Source organism: Scyliorhinus canicula, chromosome 23 (assembly GCF_902713615.1).
Source record: "Scyliorhinus canicula chromosome 23, sScyCan1.1, whole genome shotgun sequence".
Classification (NCBI taxonomy): Eukaryota; Metazoa; Chordata; class Chondrichthyes; order Carcharhiniformes; family Scyliorhinidae; genus Scyliorhinus; species Scyliorhinus canicula.
Window position 1 is genome coordinate 10,634,053 of NC_052168.1, and position 25,598 is coordinate 10,659,650.

At 49.9% G+C, this 25,598-nt stretch overlaps 2 protein-coding genes across 4 annotated transcripts in view; one reads left to right on the top strand and one right to left on the bottom strand.

Moving 5' to 3' along the window:
• The window catches only part of LOC119956298 (transportin-3-like), a 71,111-nt gene extending 61,755 nt beyond the window's left edge, over positions 1-9,356 (top strand). For all 3 annotated transcript variants that reach the window (XM_038783381.1, XM_038783380.1, XM_038783382.1), the window contains 2 exons: positions 962-1,050; positions 7,236-9,356. In XM_038783381.1, coding sequence (XP_038639309.1) covers positions 962-1,022 — 61 coding nt within the window. In that variant the 3' untranslated portion in view covers positions 1,023-1,050; positions 7,236-9,356. The remainder of the gene's footprint in view (positions 1-961; positions 1,051-7,235) is intronic.
• Positions 7,953-20,652, bottom strand: LOC119956299 (ras-related and estrogen-regulated growth inhibitor-like). Its single transcript, XM_038783383.1, has 4 exons — positions 20,176-20,652; positions 13,418-13,474; positions 11,629-11,702; positions 7,953-11,355 (listed from the first exon to the last, which is right to left on the bottom strand). Exons 1-4 carry the CDS (start codon positions 20,282-20,284, stop codon positions 10,876-10,878), a joined length of 720 nt encoding a protein of 239 aa, XP_038639311.1. The 5' UTR covers positions 20,285-20,652; the 3' UTR covers positions 7,953-10,875.
• Positions 20,653-25,598: the final 4,946 nt, after the last annotated feature.

Sequence of the window (25,598 nt, forward strand, 5' to 3'; positions counted from 1 at the left end):
GGGGTCGATACTTGGTCACTGCTGCGATGTCACCCACACTGAGGTTAAGGCTTTTGCAATTGGCTGAACAGTGCAGTAATGAGGGGGTGTTGCAAGGTCGATGGTGCTGCCTATTGGATGAGATGTTAAACTGAGGCCCCAGTTGTCCACTCTGGTGGACATCAAAAACCCCGTGGTACTAATTTCAAAAAGGCTCAGGGGAGTTTTCTCTGCCTCCCAGTCAACACTGATCCTTAAACCAACGCAACAGAAACAGTTCATCTTGTTGTTATCAGGTTGCTGTGCGAACATTGGGCGCCACATTTTCTATATCGCAAACGGTGACTCGCACTTCAAAATGTTCTAATGGCTGGAGAGCACTTTCAGCCACCTGATGGCCATGAAAGGTGGGCGGCACGGCAGCACAATGGTTAGCACTATCGCTCCAGGGTCCCAGGTTGGGACGCTGTCTGTGCGGAGTCCGCACGTCGTCCTCGTGTCTGCGCGGGTTTCCTCCGGGTGCTCCGGTTTCCTCCCACAAGTCCCGAAAGATATGCTTGTTAGGTGAATTGGACATTCTGAATTCTCCCTCTGTGTACCCGAACAGGCGCCAGAGTGTGGCGACTAGGGGATTTTCACAGTAACTTCATTGCGGTGTTAATGTAAGCCTACTTGTGACAATAGCAAAGATTATTCATTAATTATAAATGCGAGTCTTTCTTTGCACTTCCAAAATCCTGCCTAAAAACCACTGGCTCAAATGGTCTACTTGGTCTGTCTGGCCCATACCTCGGTCACCAACCAACCCTACCCCCAAACTCCACCACATCACGCAGTCTGAGTTGACAAAGCACCTGGGCAGATTTTGTTGCGTTAAAGGTATTTGTCTAAGTAAAGGTTAAAAGTTTTGGTGATCGGATTTTACAGAAGGGAACTTCTTTTTAAAAACTAAGCGACTGACTCGCCATCTTTCTCCCTGCAGTGCTGAAGATGCTACAATGATAGGCTGGTCCCTAATGGAATTCTCCGGGTTCTACAGATAGCGTCACCAACTTACCAAGGAGGTATAATGTAAGTATCTTTCCCACAGCATGTGCAGCAGTGTTTATCCAGCCTGGCTTGTGGAAATCATCCGTCTGCCAGGAGCGAAATGGCCTTCGACATCCTTGGATGTCAGCACAGCAGGAAAATTGACGCCCGTGTGACCTTGTGGGTTCCCGTCGGAGGCGATGGTGCTGTGACATACATTTCATTGGCCCCTGAGTTGCTCCTGATGGTCGGATAATTTATATCGCCAATCTGGCCGGCAGCGAGGTACTTGGGGACGTCTCCAAATCAACAGGAACCTTTATCTTCAAGCAGAGTTGACCTGTGCAAAATTGAGGGTCCTAGATGCAGGAGGTAGGAAGGATCTCATTATGCATTAACCAGGGAAATAAAAAATGAAAATCACTTATTGTCACGAGTAGACTTCAATGAAGTTACTGTGAAAAGCCCCTAGTCGCCACATTCCGGTGCCTGTCCGGGGAGGCTGGTACGGGAATCGAACCGTGCTGCTGGCCTGCTTGGTCTGCTTTAAAAGCCAGCGATTAGCCCTGTGAGCTAAACCAGCCCCATGACAGATATAAAACAATTGGAGGAGGATTAGAGGCGAGTTGGGTCATCTTTTCACACAGGTGGGCAATGGGGTCTGGAGCTCGTAGCTGGAAGAAGTGATCGAGGCCGAAATCTTCACTGTATTTAAAAACAAATACTTAGATGCTTCCTTGCGGTAGAGAGACCTACAGAGCTGTGGGGCAAAAGCTAGACAGTGGGATAACACTAAATAGCTCTTTTATTTTTTGGACCGACCCATGCATGATGGGCTGAATGGCCTCTATAATCTCTGTTTTTGAAGTCATTTTAAACTCATTTTTAAAAAATAAATTTAGAGTACCCAATTAATTTTTTCCAATTACGGGGCAATTTAGCAAGACCAATTCACCTACCCTGCACATCTTTGGGTTGTGGGGGTGAAATCCACGCAGACACTGAGAGAACGTGCAAACTCCACACGGACAGTGACTCGGGACCGGGATTGAACCTGGGACCTCGGCGCCGTGCGCGCCGTGCTGCTCCCTTAAACTAATTTTTAATGTATTGTCCTATTCTTACTAAGCAAGGGAACTCCGATGAGCCTGTGCACAATGGTGTCGGCAGCATGCCCACTGTATGGTCAGCTGACTCGGTCTGTTTGTGACGTCATGGCTCTAACTCCCCCTGGCCAGGCACTCTGTGCTAAGTCGCTTCATCTCTTTCATCTACGGAGGGTGGGTTTGTGGCCGCTGCCGTGCGGTTGCCCTGGACAGAGAGCAGCAGTGTTCCGCACCACTGCCTCAACCATTTAAACCCCCTCCCAACCCAATGAGCTGCCTTCCTGTCTCCTAACCCTTCTTAGCAGTTAATGACTCCTGGATGTAAACACGCAAGGCATCCAGGAAGCTTAACAAATATTAACTTCAGAAGTGGCCAGCGGGTCGTTCTGGTCAGTTGGAATCTTATCCAAACGTTCCGTGGGTTGCAAGAGGCGTGCCACCACTAAAGCCCAGCTCAGAATTGCAGGTTTTAACACGAAGAGGGAGCTGAGATGCATTATGTGTTCGCTAACACTCACATCAGTCACAGTTTGTGAGGTACCCACATGAATCCCAATGATGTCTGTGGTTAAATCCACAGTTTGCTGTGGCTGAAGGCCACACAGATTAAGAGTCTCGAAGCCAGTGCCAAGTCAGCTGAATCTCAGCGGGGGAGCTGAGGGAGTTGCTATAATAGTGCTCAGTGCCTTTAGGCAAGGAAAAGGGAAAAATCAGCCAGGCTCCCTGATGGCTATCCTGTTGGAAAGTGTGTGTATGTGCACGTCTCACTCAGTCCGTGATTGGAAATGTCAGTATTAAGCTGGCATTTCCCGTGACCTTGGGCGCGCCTCTCCCTCCCCACTTATCTGTTTGGCCTGTGAAGTATTTTCGTGATTTAAGCTGCAAATGAGGATCGTGGCGCTTCAGATCAGATGTCCTGTTTAACTGGTGCCGTCACCCGTGTTGTGTCCAATCTCACTCCAGCCGGTAGAAATATGTGATGTGAACTTTCCCCAGAATGCAATGGGATACAGTGAAGCCTGTTCGGTTTCTCACCCTGCCTCCTTCATTTGACGGGTGCCCCGTACATTGCACAAAGTTGCCATTCTTCGCTTAAGAGCTTATGACAAAGCTGTCCAACTGTGGTGATATCAAGCCCACCCTGACCACCATCTTCGCTGAGGCCTGTTACACAGGTCGTTTGCAGCAAAGGTCGGGAGCACAGACCTGTTTTCTCCATCCCGGACCCTAGGTTGGTCAGTTGTCACCCTCACTGACTGATCCAGAATAGCTATCCGAGCTCCTTATCGAATCTGCTTGGTACAACTGGGTTAGACACTGCTCTTAGCCAACAAAGCCATTGGGAAAACTATGGCTATCACTCCAGCTTTCCCCCAATCCTCCGTCTCCTGTAATGATGTCCCTCTGGACATGTGTTTATTATAGAATCCCTTCAGTGCAGAGGGGGGCCATTCGGCCCATCAAATCAGCACCGACCCTCTGAGAGAGCCTATCTAGGCCCACATCCCCGCCCTATCCCCATAACCCCACCTAATCTTTGGACACTTAAGGGGCAATTTATCACGGCCAATCCACCTACCCTGCACATCTTTGTACTGTGGGAGGAAACGGGAACACCCGGAGGAAACCCACACAGACACCACAGGGAGAATGTGCAGACTCCACACAGTCACCCAAGGCCGGAATTGATCCCGGGTCCCTGGCACTGTGAGGCAGCAGTGCTAACCACTGTGTCACCATGTCGTGTTTATGATTAAGGCTAAAGGGAGAGCGGAGGGAGCAGCCCTCTCCACCGTGCTATGCATAAATGTATCTCGTCAGCAGCTACCAAGCCATAAATAAGCTGCTGCCTGATTCCAAAACGTTCTGGGGCTCTCAAACAGCTTTTAAATGTGGGAAAAGAAAGCTCTGATTCACAGCGCTTGCACCCTGAGGAACAATTGGGTAATGATGACCCCTCAACTAGCTCCAGTTATTGAAAAATGCCTATTTATGTATCTGTCTTTGCCTGCTGGTGAGATCTATTCACATTCCAGTCAGTAAAATCACTCCGTTCTTTATTAACAAATAACAGCAAGTATTTGTGAATTATATCTGTGGCAAACTATATTCTAGTTCTGCCTCAATCTGAGAATGGAAGTAGGTAGGTGTCATTTCAGATGTGCCTGTCCTAGAGATGCCCCCCCCCCCCCCCCCCCCCCCCCCCCCCCCCCCCCCGCCCTGTTAGTCCTGTGTTAACTTTGTGGGCCTGAAGGGGTTGGTGTTTTGTTTTCAAGCAACATTGCCTCCTTACGGGATGATTTCCCTCATCAGAACATCAGCAACATGCGTTGGAAACGGGGTCTCGAACCCTGCTTGGCTCCCAAAGCTTCCTGATGGTCAACTGTGCAGTTATCCAACACCCAGCCTGGTCGCTCCTGACCTGGCTGATTGTTCCCACTGCTGTGGGGTGTGACCATTGACTCAAAGGTTTGTGTTCATGCTAAGTGACTGGAAAAGGTCATATTGACTGGGCTCTGGTTTTCTGATGGATGGGGGGGAAATGCGCTGCATAAGACCATAAGACATAGGAGCAGAATTAGGCCACTCGGCCCATCGAGTCTGCTCCGCCAAATCATGGTTGATATTTTCTCATACCCATTCTCCTGCCTTCTCCCCATAACCCCTGATCCCCTTATTAATCAAGAACCTATCTATCTCTGTCTTAAAGACACTCAGTGATTTGGCCTCCTTCTGCGGCAAAGAGTTCCACAGATTCACCACCCTCTGGCTGAAGAAATTCTTCCTCATCTCTGTTTTAAAGGATCGTCCCTTCAGTCTGAGATGGTGTCCTCTGGTTCTAGTTTTTCCAACAAGTGGAAACATCCTCTCCACATCCACTCTATCCAGGCCTCGCAGTATCCTGTAAGTTTCAATAAGATCCCCCCTCATCCTTCTAAACTCCAACGCGTACAGACCCAGAGTCCTCAACCGTCCCTCATACGACAAGCTCTTCATTCCAGGGATCATTCTTGTGAACCTCCTCTGGACCCTTTCCAAGGCCCCAGCACATCCTTCCTTAGATACAGGGCCCAAAACAGCTCACAATACTCCAAATGGGGTCTGACCAGAGCCTCAGAAGTACATCCCTGGTCTTGCATTCTAGCCCTCTCGACATGAATGCTAACATTGCATTTGCCTTCCTAACTGCTGAAAGCATCATGAGCCACAGCTCTGAGCTATGAGAATATGAACTGGCTGGATTTAGAATAGAGTTTGGCTATTGCAGAGTTGGTCATTAGGATGTGGAGTTGAATAAGGAGTAGCAGTGAAGGTGCAAGTGTGGTTGATAGAAGAGGTAGGAATGAAGTGATAGAAAATGTACCCAAAAACAGACGAGGGGGTGAATTGTATTGAGGCTCTTTCACGGGACTTGGCTGGAAAGGCCGGCATTTTTATTGCCCGCCCCGAATTGCCCCGTGTGGGTGGTGGTGAGCTGCCTTCTTGAACCTGCCGCAGCCCATGTGGTGTAGGTACACCCACAGTGCTGTTAGGGAGGGAGTTCCAGGATTTTGACCCAGCAACAGTGAAGGAGCAACCTTGGTGAGTTGTTGCAGTGCATCTTGTAGATGGTACACACGGCTGCCACTGTGCATCTGTGGTGGAGGGTGGATGTAAGGTGGGGGGGGGGGGGGGGTCTCCTTTGTCCTGGGCGGTATCGAACCTTGAGTGTTGCTGGAGCTGCCCTCCTGCTGGTGTATTGGAAAGTCTTGTGTTCCTGTGAAATAAGCTCTGTGATGGTTGCTGGGGATTAGCGGCTTTGGTAGGTGGTTGAGGATTTACAGTGTCATTTACCACGGGGTGAGGGCTGGAGGGGTATTAGGAATACCTCGCTGCAGGTATCAAGGGTTCAAATTGAGTCATAAGACTGGACATCCTGTGCAGGTTAACGTCAGGATATACAGTGTGCCGTTGGAATACACGGTGGCTGGTTGCAAATGCAAAGTTTTAGCTTCCTAACTTTGTTAAAACCAAATCTTCAACCTGATAATGTAATGAATTGTAGGTGCGTGCTACTTGATGTCTGCATTGGTCCGGGTCCAGTTAACCCCTCCCTCTCCCGGCTCTCGATCTGTTCCGCACATTTCGTTTTGTGTTTCTTGACCGCTTGCCATTTGTCTGACCTCTTTGGCATCAACGTTGTTCTATCCTGCTGCGGCTGATTGGTGTTTGCAAAGACCCTGATGTTTGTTTGGTGGTTTAATGGAAGAAAATATATTGTAATAACTGAACCCTTATCCGTCTGGCCTAAGTTAAAGCTGCACATTGAGTGCCCCACAAGGGTGAGAATAGGCACCACTGGGGGTTGGTAGCACTTGGGCAGGGATCTGTAGCAGAGTTAGACCAACAGCTGGCTGGCAGTGCCACAGTGGGACCCGCTGCTCAGGGTTAGAGAACAGGGAAAACCAGCCACGGTTCCCACTCCTTGACCCCCCACCCCACCCCTATTTTGCTCGCCACTTTATTGAGCATCTCCACGAGGGTCAAGATCCTCAAGAGGGGCAAAATACTGGGGCTGGTTTAGCACACTGGGCTAAATCGCTGGCTTTTAAAGCAGACCCAGGCAGGCCAGCAGCACGGTTCGATTCCCGTACCAGCCTCCCCGAACAGGCGCCGGAATGTGGCGACTAGGGGCTTTTCACAGTAACTTCATTGAAGCCTACTCGTGACAATAAGCGATTTTCATTTCATTTCATTTTCAGGTGAAAGTGGAGAGGGGGTGAAATTAGGGATCATGAATATAAGGAATAAGTCCATTCGGGGACTCAGGAGAAATGTCTTTACCCAGAGATTGCTCCGAATGTGAACTTGCCGCTTTTGAGGGCTTGAGACGAGTACTATTGATAGATTTATGAGGAAGCTAGGTAAGTAGGCGAGAGAGGAAGGATGTGTCAATAGGATGAGATGAAGGGTGGTTAAAGGAGGCTCGGGGGTAGGGGGGGGGGGGGGGGGGGGGGGGGGGGAGTATAAATGTCAATGATGACCAATGGGACCGAATGGCCTCTTTCTGAACTGTAAGATGGGAGGAGATGAGAGAATTTGGGGCATCTGCTAATTCTGTCCATCTGTTTTCCCCTCTAGTTATGTACAAAGTCTCTCTCCTGGACACAGAGACACCGTTAAAAGAGAGAGGAATAAATTGCTCGCCGCTCACTCAACAGGAGGGGAAGGGAGGAGAGTATTTTCAACCCTGAGAGGTTGGATTCCACAAGGGCCTGTGTAAACGAATGGGGGTGGGTGGGGAAAGGGGGAGATATCTGATCCCTGGCTTCGACAAAAAAAAACACGAGGATGGTATCATGTTTCACTCAATCCAGATGAAAATTCATCAAATGGAGTTGTCTTACAGCTGCACCTTGTTTTAATAATGATGTCTGAAATGGCCGCTCTCCATAGCGCAGTGACGTGTTGGGTTTGACTGCAGATGACTGGGACTATTCTGTATAAACTGCACAGTATTCACTCAAAGAAGCACTGGAATATACATAGTGTTAAAATAAGGTGTGATTTTAACTGTAAAATTCACTGTTCAGGTGGATAATGTTGGTTGGGGAGGGGCCAAGTATTATCCTGTTTAGTGCCATACTGTCATCCCCATCCGTTAAAAAGGTGACGGCATTGTTTCCCCCCCAAGCTGAATCTCCCACCATTTTGCGTCTCTTGCACTGATATGGGTTTCTCTGGGGACATGCAAAGATTCGGTTGGGGTTGGCCTGGGTGCTCATCCAGTGCTGCGTGGTCTGATCATTTCACATGACTTAACTTTTCCCCACTTGGACACCTTGATCAGCAGTTTGGCTCTGCTCATACCCTTTTCACCTTAAATCAGGGCTTGGGCATCATTCCGGGGACCTGAATTGTTCAGCCTGGGCTGAGGGAGGGCTACGTTGGAGGGCTCTCTCAGTGGTGACCATCAAACTGAATTCCGCCAATTGAGGTGGACACTACAAATCCCACAGCAATGTTCACAAGCTCAATGGTTTCCCCTTGAAGCCATTATCCCTCTCACAAGCTCCTCCACTGTGACTATTAACTGGTGATTAATTACATTTAGTATTTGTGGGAGCCGAGCGGTCGCTGCACTTAACTAGGCAAGTGACTGAATGACAGAGCACGCTGTGTCGATGAGCTCTGGCTCCTTTGGGAGCCATACCAATGCAAATTTGTTGCTTTCTCCCCAACCTTCTCAGTGGAGAGGGGGATATTCAATCACAAAAATACCTCCTAGATAGATTAAGGATTATTTACACTGAACAATTTCCTCACCCCTCTCTCCAATCCTCAACATTATTCTCCTGCATTGAGGGCACATCATTATTTAAGGACTGTATCATTGAGATTCTGTTGCCCTCTGTCATGAGTACAGCAGATGCAACAGGCACTGATTGCAATGTAAACGCAGGCCTTTTACGTTTATTTTTTTTAAAAAAGAAACTCAAAACCACTTGCTTACCCCAGTAAAGGTTTTAATCGATCTCCGTGCTGTTATTTTTGGAGGGCTGCATTTTTTGCCCTTGTCTCTGTGCAGGTGTTCACCCACGTCAGTCCACCGTGGCAATTTGCCATTGGCGGAACCTGCACAGTACTCCCTAGTGCTGGCACTCAACAGGGTAAAGGATGCAGCGTGCCGTGGCCGTGAATCTATTTTCGACCCCATCACCAGGTCCTGGACCAGAGCCGTTGGGCCTCTAAACCCCGGTGGAAGGTCAAAGGGCCCCCATATGGGCGGAGCAGTGGTCATTGACATCCGTTTGGGCAACACCAGCACGGCAACTAGTCCTGCGGCACGGCAAGGATTGTGCAACAATCTGCGGCTACTATCCTGCGCATTACAGCAGGGGATCACCTTAACCTGAGGGCTCATTACTCCACCAGGAACGCCAACACAGAATCTGGGCAAGAGTAACGCAAAGCTGGGGATGGTTTTTTTTTTTTTAATTGTTTTTTTTTAATAACTGGCTTGAACAAATTCAGAACAATTATTTTTTCAGTTTTTGCAGCAGTTCAAAGGTGAAAGGTGTTAAATGCAGATGGCTTGTTCTTGGTGTATTGTGCGGTCGTATCAACTGTGAGTTAATTTAAACACTTGTGTGTCGTGTTGTCTGATTCATACGAGTCATTTTGTCTGTGGTTAGTGGTGGTACAGACGGAATATGTGCCAGTGTACAGCATTTTTTAATATTAAACTTTGGAATAAATTGTCGCTGCTTGTGTGTCTGTTTTTAGTCCAAGAATATTTTATTCCATCCTGCCATTAGGGGAGCTTCCTCTTCTCTTCAACTAGATAACTAATATATCTGATAATCTGCTATGTTCCCCCCCCCAGTTACATTGGTAACTTTTTTTTTTACATGTTTTAAGTTTTTCGTTTCACTCTCCCCCATGTTAGTACTTATAATGAGTTGTGATCCCTTAATCAGATTATGTCCCTTTCTCCCTCACTCGTGCAGTTGGATTAACTCTCATCTGGGAATGGCCAACCCCCACCCCCCCCGGCAGTGTGAGAAATCCTGTATGGGCCGTGTGTAATATGCAACCAGAAAAAGGGCTGCTTCTATCCGATTATTCTCCCACCCCCCACCACTCACCACCGCCTCCCACTGTGCTCAGCATATATACAAGGATGTACAAATTACATTTGATAATTATGCTTCCCTGCAGATTACCTCTCCTCCCTCTCAGCGTAAACCAGTCCAGTACGTAATTGCATACCTAAAGCCACATAGAATAAAGCAACCCCTTCGACCCCACCACTCTATGCCGGCCTTTACCCTCAAGAGCAGATTATGTCTGCGGCCCCCTTCCCTTTCCGACTTTTCCATTCTGGAGAGAGAATGGGTCAGTTTACCCCCTCGTCAACGCTTCTACTGGCCCTAAAATTCATTGGTCTAATCTGTGGGCTCTCCCTGGGGGGGGGCAAGGCAATAGTGATCATAACTGCAGAATTGGCACAAAAATCCATCTGGTTCATTCCACGTGTGGAATTTATCTGGCTAATATTGGGGGGGGGGGGGGGGGAACGACAATATTTAAGCCACTCCCAGAATATTACGGCAGTTTGACAGGATTGTCGAAGCTCTCGATATCCTTTTTTCTTTATTTTCTTTTTTTTTTTTTGCAAGAAGAGAAAGAGCCCTCCGTTATAGTCAACGCGGTACAGAAGGCGGTCACTCGGCCCATTGGTTCCCTCCAATGAAGGAAGGGGGGCGCCGAGTCTGCCTGACGGCAAAGAATCGAAATTTCAGTCAGGATGTTAATTGGGGCTCCATCTTTTATTTATTTTTTTATTTTTTATTTTTTAAATAAATTTAGAGTACCCAATTATTTTTTCCAATTAAGGGGCAATTTAACGTGGCCAATCCACCTAACCTGCACATCTTTGGGTTGTGGGGGTGAAACCCACGCAGACACGGGGAGAATGTGCAAACTCCACACGGACAGTGACCCAGAATTGGGGCTCCATCTTGAGTGAACGATCCATCCCAGGGCACCAATCAAAGAAGAGTAGAGGATTTCTTCTGAGTGTTCTGGCCTGTAGTTAGCCCGTGACTGCTTCAAATTGCTGTTTGTGGAAACTCGCTTTGCAAGAATTGTCTGCTGTGTTTCCTCTATGATAACGATGGCTACATTTCAAAAAGTACTTCATTAGCTGTCAAGCATTGCCTGCGCTGAAATACAAAGACAAGTCTTTTTGGAAAGCCAATCCCCAAGGTGCAAAGTACTAGTCGGTTAAGAAATCCTTGACAGAACTCAAGCTGAAACTCCGTGTGGGCAAGCTCATGGTGGCGGTCGAGGGGATTCTGGGTATCTTGTCCATCAGCTTAGAGGAGACCTTCCGCCGGAAGGTAGACAGCGCTCCGCTGGTCGCCATCTCCCGGTAAAGCAAATTGAAGACGGCCACCGCCTCCTCGTAGCTGTCCCGGGCCGAAATCTCGAAGAATGGACACTTGAGCGCCTGGGCGATGCCATCGCCCTCCTCCGTGGTCACCATCCGGTCGTACTGAAGGTCCTTCTTGTTGGCGACTATCAGCACGGGGGGAGGAGCGTCGCTGTGACCCCTCTTCAAGCCCGAGTGGACATGGCTGATCAAGAACCGGAGCCTGAGAACCTCATCGAAGCTGCACCTGTCCGTCACAGAGTAGACAATGATGAAGCCCTCGGCCCACTTGATCTTTTCCTCGATTAACATCGCATCTTCTTCCTTTGCAAATAAAAGAAAATGGCATTTATTCCCTTTTTGTGCACTTTGAGAGGGGGGACAGCAGCAGAATATCAGATCATTCTCTCATTGTTTTTTGGAGCTTACTGTGCCAATTTCCTGCTGGGCTTTCGTGACTACGCCTAAAACCGTGTCAAGCTCTGGGACATCCTGAGATCATAAAGCCGCGTAAATAGAAAATTTGTTTCTTTGCTGGTCTATCTGAATGCTCTTTGGAAGTGATGCAAATGACCTTGCAAGGCTGGATTACGTTACCTGTCCCGCAGTATCGAGAACTTCGAACTGCACGCACTCCCCATCCACCAAGGACACGTGTCTGTATATTGTTTCTGTGGACAAGCAGAAACATTCGTTGCAGGTCAGACAATAATTGCGGGTTATCCTCATTTGCATTGCTCCAAGGCCGCAGTTCTGTGCATCGGTGGTGGGTGGGTGGAGTACCAATCAAGCTGGAGCTGCACCCATCTAGAGAAATGGAGAGCGTACCCTTGGTTTGGGCCTTGCAGACAATGGAAAGGCTTTGGGAGTCACAAGAGGTGAGCCACTCACCACAGAATCCCCAGCCTCTGGCCTGCTCTTATTGACACGGTATTTATATGGTTGGGTCCAGTTCAGTTTCTAGTCAATGATAAACCCAGTGGTGAGAAATTCAGCAATGGATTCTCTCTTTCCGGGTCCGGATGGTGAGTGGCATGGAGGGGGAACTTCCAGGTGCTTATGTTCCCATGCAGCAGAATGGCACGGTGGCCCAGTGTTTAGCACTGCTGCCTACGGCGCTGGGGACCCAAAATCGATCCCAGTCCCGGGCCACTGTCCATGTGGAGGATGCACGTTCTCCCCATGTCTGCGTGGGTCTCTCTTTCCCCCCCCCCCCCCCCCCCCCCCCCCCACACACACACAACCCAAAGATGTGCAGGGTAGGTGGATTGGTTGCGCTACATTGCCCCTTAATTGGAAAAAAAATAATTGGATACCATAAATGTATTCGAAAGAAAAAAAATATATGTACCCATGCAGCTGATGCCCTTGGTCTTCGAGGTGGCAGAGGTCACAGGATACGAAGGTGCTGTTGAAGAAACTTGGTGAGTTGTTGCAGTGCATCTTGTAGATGGTGCACACAGCTGCCACTGTTCGTTAGTTGTGGTGGGGCGGGGGAGGCAAGTGGGTGTTGGGTGGGCTGTTTTGCCGCAGAATCCCTACAGTGCAGAAAGAGGCCAATCGGCCCATTGAGTCTGCAGCGACCCTCCGAAAGAGCTCTCCACCCAGGTCCACTCCCTCGCCCTTTCCCTGTAAACTAACCTGCACATCCCTGGACACCAAGGACAGTTTAGCACGGCCAATCCACCTAACCGGCACATCTTTGGGCTGTGGGAGTAAACCGGAGCACCTGGAGGAAACCTACAGAAATAACATGCAAACGCCAGACAGACAGTCATCCAAGGCTGGAATCGAACCTGGATCCTTGGCGTTGTGAGGCAGCAGTGGACCGCAGGATGGTATCAAGCTTCACTCGTCCAGGCAAGTAGAGTTGCCTGTGCAGATTAAAGCCTGATATGTACTGAGATAGGAGCCCAGCAGGTGCTGTACCACTTTGTATGTCATTGCCATGCCTTTGACTCTCACCAATGAGGCCACAGAGTACTCGCTTATTGTTTTGTTAACATCTCCTGCCTGCCGGACAGATTGTTACTCATGCCCGTGAAGCTTTATCAGGTTTCAGCATGAAGGTGAGATATTACTGCTGTCAATCTCTTCCCTGCATGCCAGCACAGGCTGCGACAGGCATTTTGGCTATACCAGTCTGTTTCACAGTGATAGATACACACACACACACGCTGCATGTCTGAGAGATAATTTGGCAATCTTGCAGAGTGAAGTAGATAGCCGAATTTGGCTAGACATTTGCATTCATGGATCGTAACAGATATGCAGAGGAAAAAGCACCGCTGATCTATAAATGTAACGCTGCGACTAAATCACACCGTTGCAGCAGGACAGTCCTCTTGAAAGGGGTCTTTTCGGAAATCGCTCTGTGCATACTCACCCAAAGTCGGATCGTACTCTCCGATGAATCTCTTCGTTATGAAGCGCACGGTGATTGCTGGAAAAACAAAGTATGCGTGTCAGATGTGATGCAGAGGGCTGTATTGTGACCTCTCCCCTGTCTGCAAAGCTGTCCCCTGTGCCCAGCGTCATTTTAACCACTTTGTGAGCCACTGACGCTCCGAAAGAAACTCGAACCAGGCCATTCGGCCCCACAGCTCCATGCTGGCGTTTGTCTGCAGCTTGAGCCGCCTCTTCATCTCAACCTATCAAACGTTAGCATGATGCTATCTTTAAAAGAACGGAGCAGGGGAAGATCATTCAGCCCCTCCATCAGTCAGTAAGATCACGGCTGATCTGAATGTGGCCTTTACTCCACTTTCCTCCAGTCCCTCATAATCCCAGCCTTGTCAATGAAACATCCGTCTAACTCGGCCCCGAGTGTATTTAATGGCCCAGTCTCCACTGCCTCTGGGGGAGAGAATCCCAAAAACTGAGGAGCATTTGGGAGAAGAAATCCCTCCTCACCTGTGCTTTAATTGGGAGACCCCTTATTTTTAAACCGTGACCCCCTAGTTCTTGTCTCCCCCACCAGGGGGAACATCCTCACAGTCCACCCTGTACCAGATCCCTCAGGATCATTTGTTTTAATAAGATCGCCTCTCGTCCTTCCAAACTCCAACTGATGTAGGACTAGCCTTGGGTGACAAGGATTTGAAATGAAATGAAATGAAAATCGCTTATTGTCACGAGTAGGCTTCAATGAAGTTACTGTGAAAAGCCCCTAGTCGCCACATTCCAGCGCCTGTTCGGGGAGGCTGGTACCGGATTTAGCCTCTGGTGACTGTGTGGAGTTTGCACGTTCTCCCTGCCCCGCTATTCTCCGCCCCGACTGGACGAAGTCTCGACGATGTATTTCTAATATGGTCCCGGCGACTGGGAAACTCGCGGGGCGGCTGCAAACTCAGTCCGCGGCCGCCATAGTCGCGGGCAAGCCGATCGGAAGCCTGGGATGGGGGGGGGTGGGGGGCCTCATACGGGACCAGGGTATTTTTGAGAGGGCGGCCAATCCGGGGGAACTCTTTACGCAGTCCAGCTCCGCGGTCTGAGTCCGCCATGGAGCACAGCGCGGCCTCTGACCCGAAAGTGCAGGGGCCCGTATCGGCAGCTGGAGCTTCGAGCTTCACGTCGGGGCCTTGCTGGCCCCCTGCAGGGCTGTGAATAGGTGGCCTTCTCACGCCAGTTTTTCTGGTGTGAAAGGCCACAGTTTTCACGACGGCATGGGGACACAGCCCCTGAAACGGGGATCCAGCCCATAATATCCAAAATTCCTTCAGTCATCACATCCGATTTGAAATTCTTGAAATGGTATGGTGAGATTCGAACGAACAGACTTCTGAATGAATAGTCCAGATTACTAGTTCAGTAATATGACCACCACATTCCTATTTTGGATAAATCAAATAACTAATTAAACTAAATCAGTGGGACAAATTAAAGGGGCAGCTCCTTAAAGGGATACCGCCTGAAGCAAAAAGCAAATCACAAATGAAATTTAAAACATTAAACCAAAACCCCACTACATTTCTCCACCCTGACTTGTGTCTGCAAAGTACCATTGAAATGAATCTCTATTTAACCCCCAGGGTTAAAAATGTTTGTTTCTGCTAATGTGCACAGAGCTCGCTGCCCCAAGTGTTCAGGGTTTGGGCCCGCTGGTTGTGTGTTTATGTTTTTCAGTTTGAAGTTGTCAAACCTCTCTGCAGCCTCACCCCTCCCTATCTTCATCACCTCCTGCCACTCTCCGAGGTCTCTGCACTCCTCCAATTCCGTCCTCTCGTGCCTCCACCATTTAAATACTTCTCCATTGATGGCTGCGCCCCCCCCCCCCCCCCCCCCCCCCCCCACCGGGCCTGCTCCGCTCTCGAAATCTGGACATCTCCTCCCTGAGCCCCTCTGCCTCCACGTCCTCTTTCGAGATGCTCCCTGGACCTGTGCGTTTTCACCAAGCTTTTTGCTCCTGCTCCAATCTGTCTCCCTGTGAGGTTTTATCGAATGAAGCTCCTGTGAAGGAATGGCAGTGGCATTTTGTTTTTTAAAATTCCAATTAAGGGGCAATTTAGCGTGGCCAATCCCTGCACTTCGTTTTTGGGTTGTGGAGGTGAGACCCACGCAGGCACGGGGAGAATGTGCAAACCCCACACGGACAGTGACCCAGGGCCAGGATTGAAGCCAGATCCTCGGCGCCGTGAGGCAGCAGGGCTAACCACTCTGCCGCTGCACCGTGGGATGTTTCAAAAGGTGCAAAAGATGCTACATCAATACAAATGTTCCCAGTTGAACCAGCCGGTTCTTGTGGTATTGGCTACTGTCTCCACCCCCACCCCTGTCATAATATACACATCGGTATATCATGGTGCAGACACACACTGATTGACACACTGCAAGACCAATCAACACACAGAACACCGCAGCCAATCACCAGTTAGGGCGCACTCACTATAAAGACAGAGGGCGTCAGTTTTCCCGCTCATTCGGGATGCAGCCTCTCAGAAGGACAGAGCTCACAGCTTGTAGCACAGATCTTCACCATGTGCTGATAGTGTAGACTGGTTAGGATAGGCATAGGTCTTCAGTTTAATCTAACATAGTGTCGACCCACAGTGAAAGTATGTTCAACAGTTTCCAGCTTAATAAAATAGTGTTGTACTATTTCAAGTGTTGGCAGCCTGTATGTGTTACTGCTGAGGTAAACGCAGTCTCCACAGATCCAGAGTACCCAACACATCACCCCCCATCTCATTTTTAACAACAGCACACAGTCTCTCCACTTCCCACTGCTTTCTTGAAAAGAAAGTCTGTGACAGCCTGATTTTGTCCAGATTTAACCTAAAACCGCAGCAACAAGGACATTAATCATGGTGGGGCGGGGGGTGGGGGGGGGAGTATTGGGTTCTCAAAGCCAGACCACAGACCGGATGAAGTTTAGACAGGCCTGGGAGCCTGCAGCAGGAGTTCCAATATTTGCTTAACTACTTGCGAAAGTTGGCTGCAAACTTCAATTACTAACCTCTCCGCGATCTTGCCTCAAGGACAGAAAGCTGGGCAGAGAGAAGGGGGGGGGGGGGGAATGACGGGAAGCCCAACAGGAACAAGCCGAGTAGAGTAACAAGAGGAATATGGTTTGATGCTCATTCCCCTGGGGTACAAACGGGAACTTTGCACAGTTACATAGTGCAGCCCTTACCCTGCTGAGCAAACAGTGACTCCAGACAGTTACACAGTGAGCAGCCTTCACCCTGATCCATGATTCGGAATAGGAAAATTGGATGGGCACTTGAGGTAAATAAACTGGGCCCTGGTGAGAGAGTGGGGGCAACGCAACTGAATGAGATTGCTCAACAGAGAGCAAGCATAGACGTGATGGACCGAATGGCCTCCTTCTGTGCCCTAATGACTCTGTCTTTGTCAAATAGATACCCTGGAAGAGTTACACAGAGTAACCCTTACCCTGCCGAATAAACAGCAGCTCCACACGCAGGGCAGCACGGTAGCATTGCGGTTAGCACAAATGCTTCACAGCTCCAGGGTCCCAGGTTCGATTCCGGGCTTGGGTCACTGTCTGTGTGCAGTCTGCACATCCTCACCGTGTGTACGTGGGTTTCCTCCGGGTGCTCCAGTTTCCTCCCACAGTCCAAAGATGTGCAGGTTAGGTGGATTGGCCATGATAAATTGCCCTTAGTGTCCAAAATTGCCCTTAGTGTTGGGTGGGGTTACTGGGTAATGGGGATAGGGTGGAGGTGTTGACCTCAGGTAGGGTGCTCATTCCAAGAGCTGGTGCAATCTCGATGGGCTGAATGGCCTCCTTCTGCACTGTAAATTCAATGAACAAACAGCTCCACACACAGATACACAGAGTAACCCTTACCCTGCTGAATAAACAGCTCCACACACAGGTACACAGGGTAACCCTTACCCTGTTGAACAAACAGCTCCACACACAGGTACACAGGGTAACCCTTACCCTGCTGAATAAACAGCTCCACACACAGGTACACAGGGTAACCCTTACCCTGCTGAATAAACAGCTCCACACACAGGTACACAGAGTAACCCTTACCCTGCTGAATAAACAGCTCCACACACAGGTACACAGAGTAACCCTTACCCTGCTGAATAAACAACAGCTCCACAAACAGGTACACAGCGTAACCCTTACCCTGCTGAACAAACAGCTCCACACACAGGTACACAGAGTAACCCTTACCCTGCTGAACAAACAACAGCTCCACACACAGGTACACAGAGTAACCCTTACCCTGCTGAATAAACAGCTCCACACACAGGTACACAGAGTAACCCTTACCCTGCTGAATAAACAGCCCCACACACAGGTACACAGAGTAACCCTTACCCTGCTGAACAAACAGCTCCACACACAGGTACACAGAGTAACCCTTACCCTGCTGAATAAACAGCCCCACACACAGGTACACAGAGTAACCCTTACCCTGCTGAACAAACAGCTCCACACACAGGTACACAGAGTAACCCTTACCCTGCTGAATAAACAGCCCCACACACAGGTACACAGAGTAACCCTTACCCTGCTGAATAAACAACAGCTCCACACACAGGTACACAGAGTAACCCTTACCCTGCTGAATAAACAACAGCTCCATACACAGGTACACAGAGTAACCCTTACCCTGCTGAATAAACAGCAGCTCCACACACAGGCACACAGAGTAACCCTTACCCTGCTGAATAAACAGCAGCTCCACACACAGGTACACAGAGTAACCCTTACCCTGCTGAATAAACAACAGCTCCACACACAGGTACACAGAGTAACCCTTACCCTGCTGAACAAACAGCTCCACACACAGGTACACAGAGTAACCCTTACCCTGCTGAACAAACAGCTCCACACACAGATACACAGAGTAACCCTTACCCTGCTGAACAAACAGCTCCACACACAGGTACACAGAGTAACCCTTACCCTGCTGAACAAACAGCCCAACACACAGGTACACAGAGTAACCCTTACCCTGCTGAATAAACAGCTCCACACACAGATACACAGAGTAACCCTTACCCTGCTGAATAAACAGCTCCACACACAGGTACACAGAGTAACCCTTACCCTGCTGAATAAACAGCTCCACACACAGGTACACAGAGTAACCCTTACCCTGCTGAACAAACAGCTCCACACACAGGTACACAGAGTAACCCTTACCCTGCTGAATAAACAGCTCCACACACAGGTACACAGAGTAACCCTTACCCTGCTGAATAAACAGCTCCACACACAGGTACACAGAGTAATCCTTACCCTGCTGAACAAACAGCAGCTCCACACACAGGTACACAGAGTAACCCTTACCCTGCTGAACAAACAGCTCCACACACAGGTACACAGAGTAACCCTTACCCTGCTGAATAAACAGCAGCTCCACACACAGGTACACAGAGTAACCCTTACCCTGCTAAATAAACAGCAGCTCCACACACAGGTACACAGAGTAACCCTTACCCTGCTGAATAAACAGCTCCACACACAGGTACACAGGGTAACCCTTACCCTGCTGAATAAACAACAGCTCCACACACAGGTACACAGAGTAACCCTTACCCTGCTGAATAAACAGCTCCACACACAGGTACACAGAGTAACCCTTACCCTGCTGAATAAACAGCAGCTCCACACACAGGTACACAGAGTAACCCTTACCCTGCTGAACAAACAGCCCCACACACAGGTACACAGAGTAACCCTTACCCTGCTGAATAAACAGCTCCACACACAGGTACACAGAGTAACCCTTACCCTGCTGAACAAACAGCCCCACACACAGGTACACAGAGTAACCCTTACTCTGCTGAATAAACAACAGTTCCACACACAGGTACACAGAGTAACCCTTACCCTGCTGAATAAACAGCAGCTCCACACACAGGTACACAGAGTAACCCTTACCCTGCTGAATAAACAGCTCCACACACAGGTACACAGCGTAACCCTTACCCTGCTGAATAAACAACAGCTCCACACACAGGTACACAGAGTAACCCTTACCCTGCTGAATAAACAACAGCTCCACACACAGGTACACAGAGTAACCCTTACCCTGCTGAATAAACAACAGCTCCACACACAGGTACACAGAGTAACCCTTACCCTGCTGAACAAACAGCTCCACACACAGGTACACAGAGTAACCCTTACCCTGCTGAACAAACAGCCCCACACACAGGTACACAGAGTAACCCTTACCCTGCTGAATAAACAACAGCTCCACACACAGGTACACAGCGTAACCCTTACCAAGCTGAATAAACAACAGCTCCACACACAGGTACACAGAGTAACCCTTACCCTGCTGAATAAACAACAGCTCCACACACAGGTACACAGAGTAACCCTTACCCTGCTGAAGAAACAACAGCTCCACACACAGGTACACAGAGTAACCCTTACCCTGCTGAATAAACAGCAGCTCCATACACAGGTACACAGAGTAACCCTTACCCTGCTGAATAAACAGCTCCACACACAGGTACACAGCGTAACCCTTACCAAGCTGAATAAACAACAGCTCCACACACAAGTACACGGTGTAATCCTAGTCCTATGGAATAAATTGAATCTCTGACCAGCTCTTCTATTGTGGAGGCTACAATCTGGATAACAATCAAAACAACATAAGCCTTTTTTGGGGGGGGGGGGGGGGGAGTCGGGCGCAATCTTACCAGTTTTGCCCACCGCCCCTTGCCCCAGTATGGCCACTCTCACAGTCCTGTAACCAGCCAAATGCTGGGCTCTCTTCAGAGGGCGAGACAGCTGGAAGTTTGAAGTCATGTTGCAGTTTCAGCTGGGGTTGCCAGCGAACCTGTGGAGCAGGGACGGTGTGGGAGCTCTCAGTCTCACAGGAACCTGGATGCTGCCTCCTCTGCCGTGCATTCCAACCTCTTGTGTTTATAACATAGGGGAGCCTCCGAGTGATTCTCCGTTTTGTTCTTTGCCAAGGGGGGTTTGGAAGGGACAGTAGCTCCTGTCTGACCCTCTTTCAGACGCAGCCTCTTCTGTGTTTACCGCCAGTGTCAACTCTCTCTCTCCTGGAGATGTGATGCTAAATAGTTTGGACCAAACACCTAATGATCAGTTCCACTCTATTTCCACTCTTGACGTATGTTGTTTGCGGTTTCTACACAAGCTCCCTTGGGTCCTACTGCCCACTCCATACTTTGCTGGCCCAAGAAATAAAAGGGAGGACTTGCATTTGTATACCGCCAGACGTCTCAAAGCGCTTCACAGCCAATGAAGTACATTTGAAGTGTGGTCATAGAATCCCTACAGTGCAGAAGGGGGCAGTTCAGCCCATGGGGTCTGCACAGACCCACCGAGAGAGCCCACTCCCCCAGCCCTACCCCCGTAACCGTCAAATGAACATGCCACCCAAAAGACAGCACCTCCAACAATGCAGCACTCCTTCCCTACTGCACTGGTGTGTGAGCCTTGATTTTCTGTTCTCAAATCCGGAGTGGGATTTGAACCCAGACACTCAAGCCACACATTTCACAAAGTCGGAGTGCTGCAGCCAAAATAACTCATGGACTTATTGGTCAGCCAATGATGGCTCGGCTTAACATGGCTTGTTTTGCTAATGTCAACATTTTCACTAGAAAGAAAACCTTAAAATTCATGCCTGCACATGATTAACATATATATTGGGTGAGTTTTCTTTATATCTGAACTCGATGCGCAGTACAGTTTGGAGCTTTGACATAGTGCGTACCGTTTTGAAAAGTGCAATCATCATTTTGTTCACTCGAAACTACCATGCACATTGGTACCAGCAGAGGGAGTCTGCAAAATCAAGACGCAGTTTGATAAGAGAAACCATTGCCCTCGTGCATTTTCAATTCTGTCTGCTTTGGTCCCAAAGAATTTGCATTCGTAATTTTCACAATTCAGTATTAAACGTAGTCCAAAACTGGACCAGGGCAACTTGAAATAAACATTAGGTAGGAGCTTACACTGATGCTCGTGGGAGTTTGTGCATCACACGTTCAATGTGCTTTCATTGATACATATGGACTGTAGCCATATGTCGGAATGTAGCCATATATCGGTACATGTGTTTCGTTCTACCATGTTGTTGTCAGCACCCTTCTGTATGTCAGAGAGTCTTAGGTCACCTACCAAAGGAACGTCCGTGCATTGGAGAGTTCCCACCAGTGCTGTCTCCACAGGACATTAAAGCCAAGTGGCAGTTCACCATTCCCTGATGCATTCTCCATGACCAAGTCTCTACCAATCAGAGTCCCAACAGCCAATCAATCAGCACTCACTTCTCATGCAGCACAAATTGTTGTTCCCTCTACTATTGGCGTTGCAACTTTGTCCTGATGAGTGCAAGAGGAAAAGCTTTGACAGTGGGGGCGGGATTCTCTCTGCCCGGGGCCGGGCCGGGCGCGAATCGGGCCACGCCGCCCCGACGCCGGCACGTGATTCTCCGCGGAGAATCGGCGGCATTGGCGCCGGCACGGTTGGCCCGGCGCTGGTCGGGGGCCACTCTACGTGGCTGGCCCGCCGATTCTCGGCCTGGGATGGGCCGAGCAGCCGTCGTAAAAACGGCGAATCCCGCCGGCGCCTGCTCTCAGCCGGCGGGACCCCCGACGTGGAAGGGTCAGTTGGCGGCCTGTGGAGGGGGAGGGGGGGTCTGACCCCGGGAGGGGAGGCCACCGATGTGGCCTCACCCACGGTCAGGGCCCACCAATCGGCGGGCCGGCCTCTCTGGCTGGGGGCCTCCTTTCCTACGCGCCGGCCCCTGTAGCTCTGTGCCATGTTGCGTCGGGGCCGGCGCGGTGAAGGAGGCCACCGTGCATGTGCACGTTGGCGCCGGCGCCGCTGCGCATGCGCGGATCCCACGACGCCCAGTTCGCGCCAGGATCAGCAGCTGGAGCAGCGTGAACCGCTCCAGTGCCGCGCTGGCCCCCTGTAGGGGCCAGAATTAGTCGTCGGGTCGGCCTGTTCACGCCGTCGTAAAACGCGACGGCGTGGACACTCTGCCGCGGGATTGGAGAATCCAGGCCTCTGGTTTTTTTCCAGCAATACCCAAGTTCTGTACGTCCAAATGGCTGCCCTGGGAAGTGTTTAAAAGCCAGAGTGACCACAGAGAGTGGACAGAGGACCGAATATATAATAAATAATATTTAATGCATCATATATAATTTCAGTCCAGTTTTGGATATTTTTATTCTTCTGCATGAACCGTAGAATTCTTTGCTGGCCTGCGGAGGTAAATTTTGTTTCGGCTTTGTCTATGTGTGGAATTGTTCTCCTGAGAGTAGTGGAAACTAAGGGCAGGTTTAATAGAAGCATTCATATCTATGAGAGGCTTTAATAGAGATAGGGAGGAGGACCATTAAGCAGAAGACGCAGATTTAAGTTGATCACAAAAGGACTAGGGTGGAAGGGGCATCTGAGGAGACCCTTTTTTAACACAAGTTATGGTGATCACGGTTGGCACAGTGGTTAGCACTGCTGCCTCACAGCGCCAGGGACCTGGGTTCAATTCCGGCCACAAACACTGTGCGGAGCCTGCACGTTCTCCCTGAGTCTGATAACAACATGGTAGAACGAGTCCGATTTCCTCCCACAGTCCAAAAGTGTGGGGGTTAGGTGGATTGGCCGCGCTAAATTGCCTCTTTGTGCCCAAAGATGTGCGGGTTATGTGCGGTTACGTGGACAGGGTGGGGGAGGGGGGCCTAGGTAGGGTGCTCTTACAGAGGGTCGGTGCAGACTCGATGGGCCAAGTGGCCTCCTTCTGCACTGTTGGGATTCTATGGTTCTATGGAACACGTGCTTGAAAGGACAGACGGGAACAGATATTTGCATCAAAAGGGAAAACTTTGCACGGCAGCGGGGGATAAAAGCAAGGGGTGGAACTCAATGGGCCAGCACAGCCATGATCGGCTGAATGGCCTCTTTCTGTGCTCCGTGGTAGATTGTTGCTGTTCGAGGAGCAGAGGTTTCACACAGAGCTGGCTTTCGCATCCAAGCGGGGGAGTGGGGAGGGGGGAGGGAAGATTTGTGACAGTGGGTGGGAATGATAGTGCGACATTCCTTTTCTAATGTTCTGTCACATTCCTCATTAGCCTCAGAGACCGACTCAGGGGAATTTTTAAAAACCCAGTCATTCGTAAAAGGCAGCACAGCAGGCGAGCGCAGTGCTCAGCAGAGTGCAAGAGTTCAGCGGAGAGCAAGATGCTAAAACCAAATTACTTGGCAACGCGGCAACTCAGATGTACGCTAGCACCTCCGCATTTCTTTATCGGACATATCTCCACCCCCCCCCCCCCCCCCCCACCCCTGACATCGCAACTGGTAAATGTGTTCCTGAGGGGAATATAGACGCGGAAAGGCCGGGTTCGGGCTCCAGTCCGAGCTGAGGTATATATTCAGAGGTGGCCGGAGGGATGTTATCCTGGGCCTCAGTACCCTGGGTCAGATGGCAGTGGGGGTAAAGTATTACAGGGCATTTACAGCTCATATCAGACCATTCGGCTGTGGTGAACGTATGCTGCTACAATTCACTACTGTATTATGTTGATGCCCCTGTGGGCTGCGCCTGTGGCTCCGCCCCCTCGGGGGTGGTATATAAACCTGCAGCCAGTAGGCGGCACTCAGTACAGAGCAGTCGCAGGCAGGCACAGATCTAGCTGATTAAAACCACTGTTCATTTCTACTAATCGTCTCGTGTGAATTGATGGTTGCATCATCGGCCCAACTGGTTCATGCTGCAGCGGTTCAAGAAGGCGGCTCACCATCACCTTCTCAATATGGCAACCAGGGATTGGCAATAACGGCCGCAGCTTGACAATGAATTAAAATAAACAACTACCTAGTGCATTGAAAATTGCATTGTGCATTTTGTCCACTTGAGGCTACCGTATACACATATACCAGCAGAGGGAGTGGAAACCAGGAATTTGGGAGTCTGCTCAGAAGGTATAATAACAGTTTGTGCGCCACTAATTCTTAATGTCTCTGGATTCATATGGAACTGGTTCTGTCCCAAGAACTTCACACTCTGCTGGCACCCATCCCATTTGGTTACAGGTGAACAGGTGAAGAGTAGATACTTGTGTACGATGCCACACCAACTGAATCACAACTGAATGAGAGCCAAGCAGTTTCAGGCATGTGATACAATAACCTGTGACTGTCCGAAACATCTGGTTAACTCTGAGACTCTCAGAGTGTTCTGCTCACTCTTTCAAGACAAATTTGTACAGATTCTCGGCTTGGGTCCCGGTCTGTGCAGAGTCTGCACGCTCTCCCAGTATCTGCGTGGGTTACCTCCGGGTGCTCCGGTTTCCTCCCACAGTCCAAAGATGTGCAGGTTAGGTGGATTGGCCATGCTAAATTACCCTTAGTGTCCAAAAAAGGTGGGGTTACGCCGATAGGGTGGAAGTGTGGGGATGGGGTGGAGGTGTGGGTTTAGGTGGGCCGCTCTTTCCAAGGGCCGGTGCAGACACGATGGGCCGAATGGCCTCCTTCTGCACTGTAAATTCTGTGAAATACTCAGCATTAGCCTCCACTGTGCCTCCAACATGTCAATCGACGTGACACATTATTGTTCCTCACCCCCTCCCTACCCCTCGCTAAGCCAACAACAACTTGCTTTTAGGCGGGGAATTAAACGCAGATAAATGCCCCAAAGAAAAATGGGAGAAAAAGATCTGCCAAGCCTGGAGATTTGCTGACGTCGTATTTAGTCACATGATGCCCAACGAGTCTATAAGGGATTGGCCATGTGGACGTACTCCCTCCAAATACTCTGGAATTTACCTTCTGGACAAGAATATTGGTGATAGAATTATGAGGCTATTTGATTCCAAAGTCCATGGGCTGGATTCTCCGCAGCACCGTGCTGAATTGGCGTTTGGCGCGGGGGCGGAGAATCCACTTTTATGCCCGGATCGCGTGCGATTTACGCAACGCGTCTGGCGGGGGGGGGGGGGGGGGGGGGGGGGGGGCATTGTCAGAGGCCCTCCCAGCGATGCTCCGGTCCCGACCAGCTGAATTCCCGACGCCGTGCTTCTAACCACGTCAGGCCGGTCGGGAAACTCGCGCGGCGACGGCGGACTCAGTGGTGGGGGGGGGG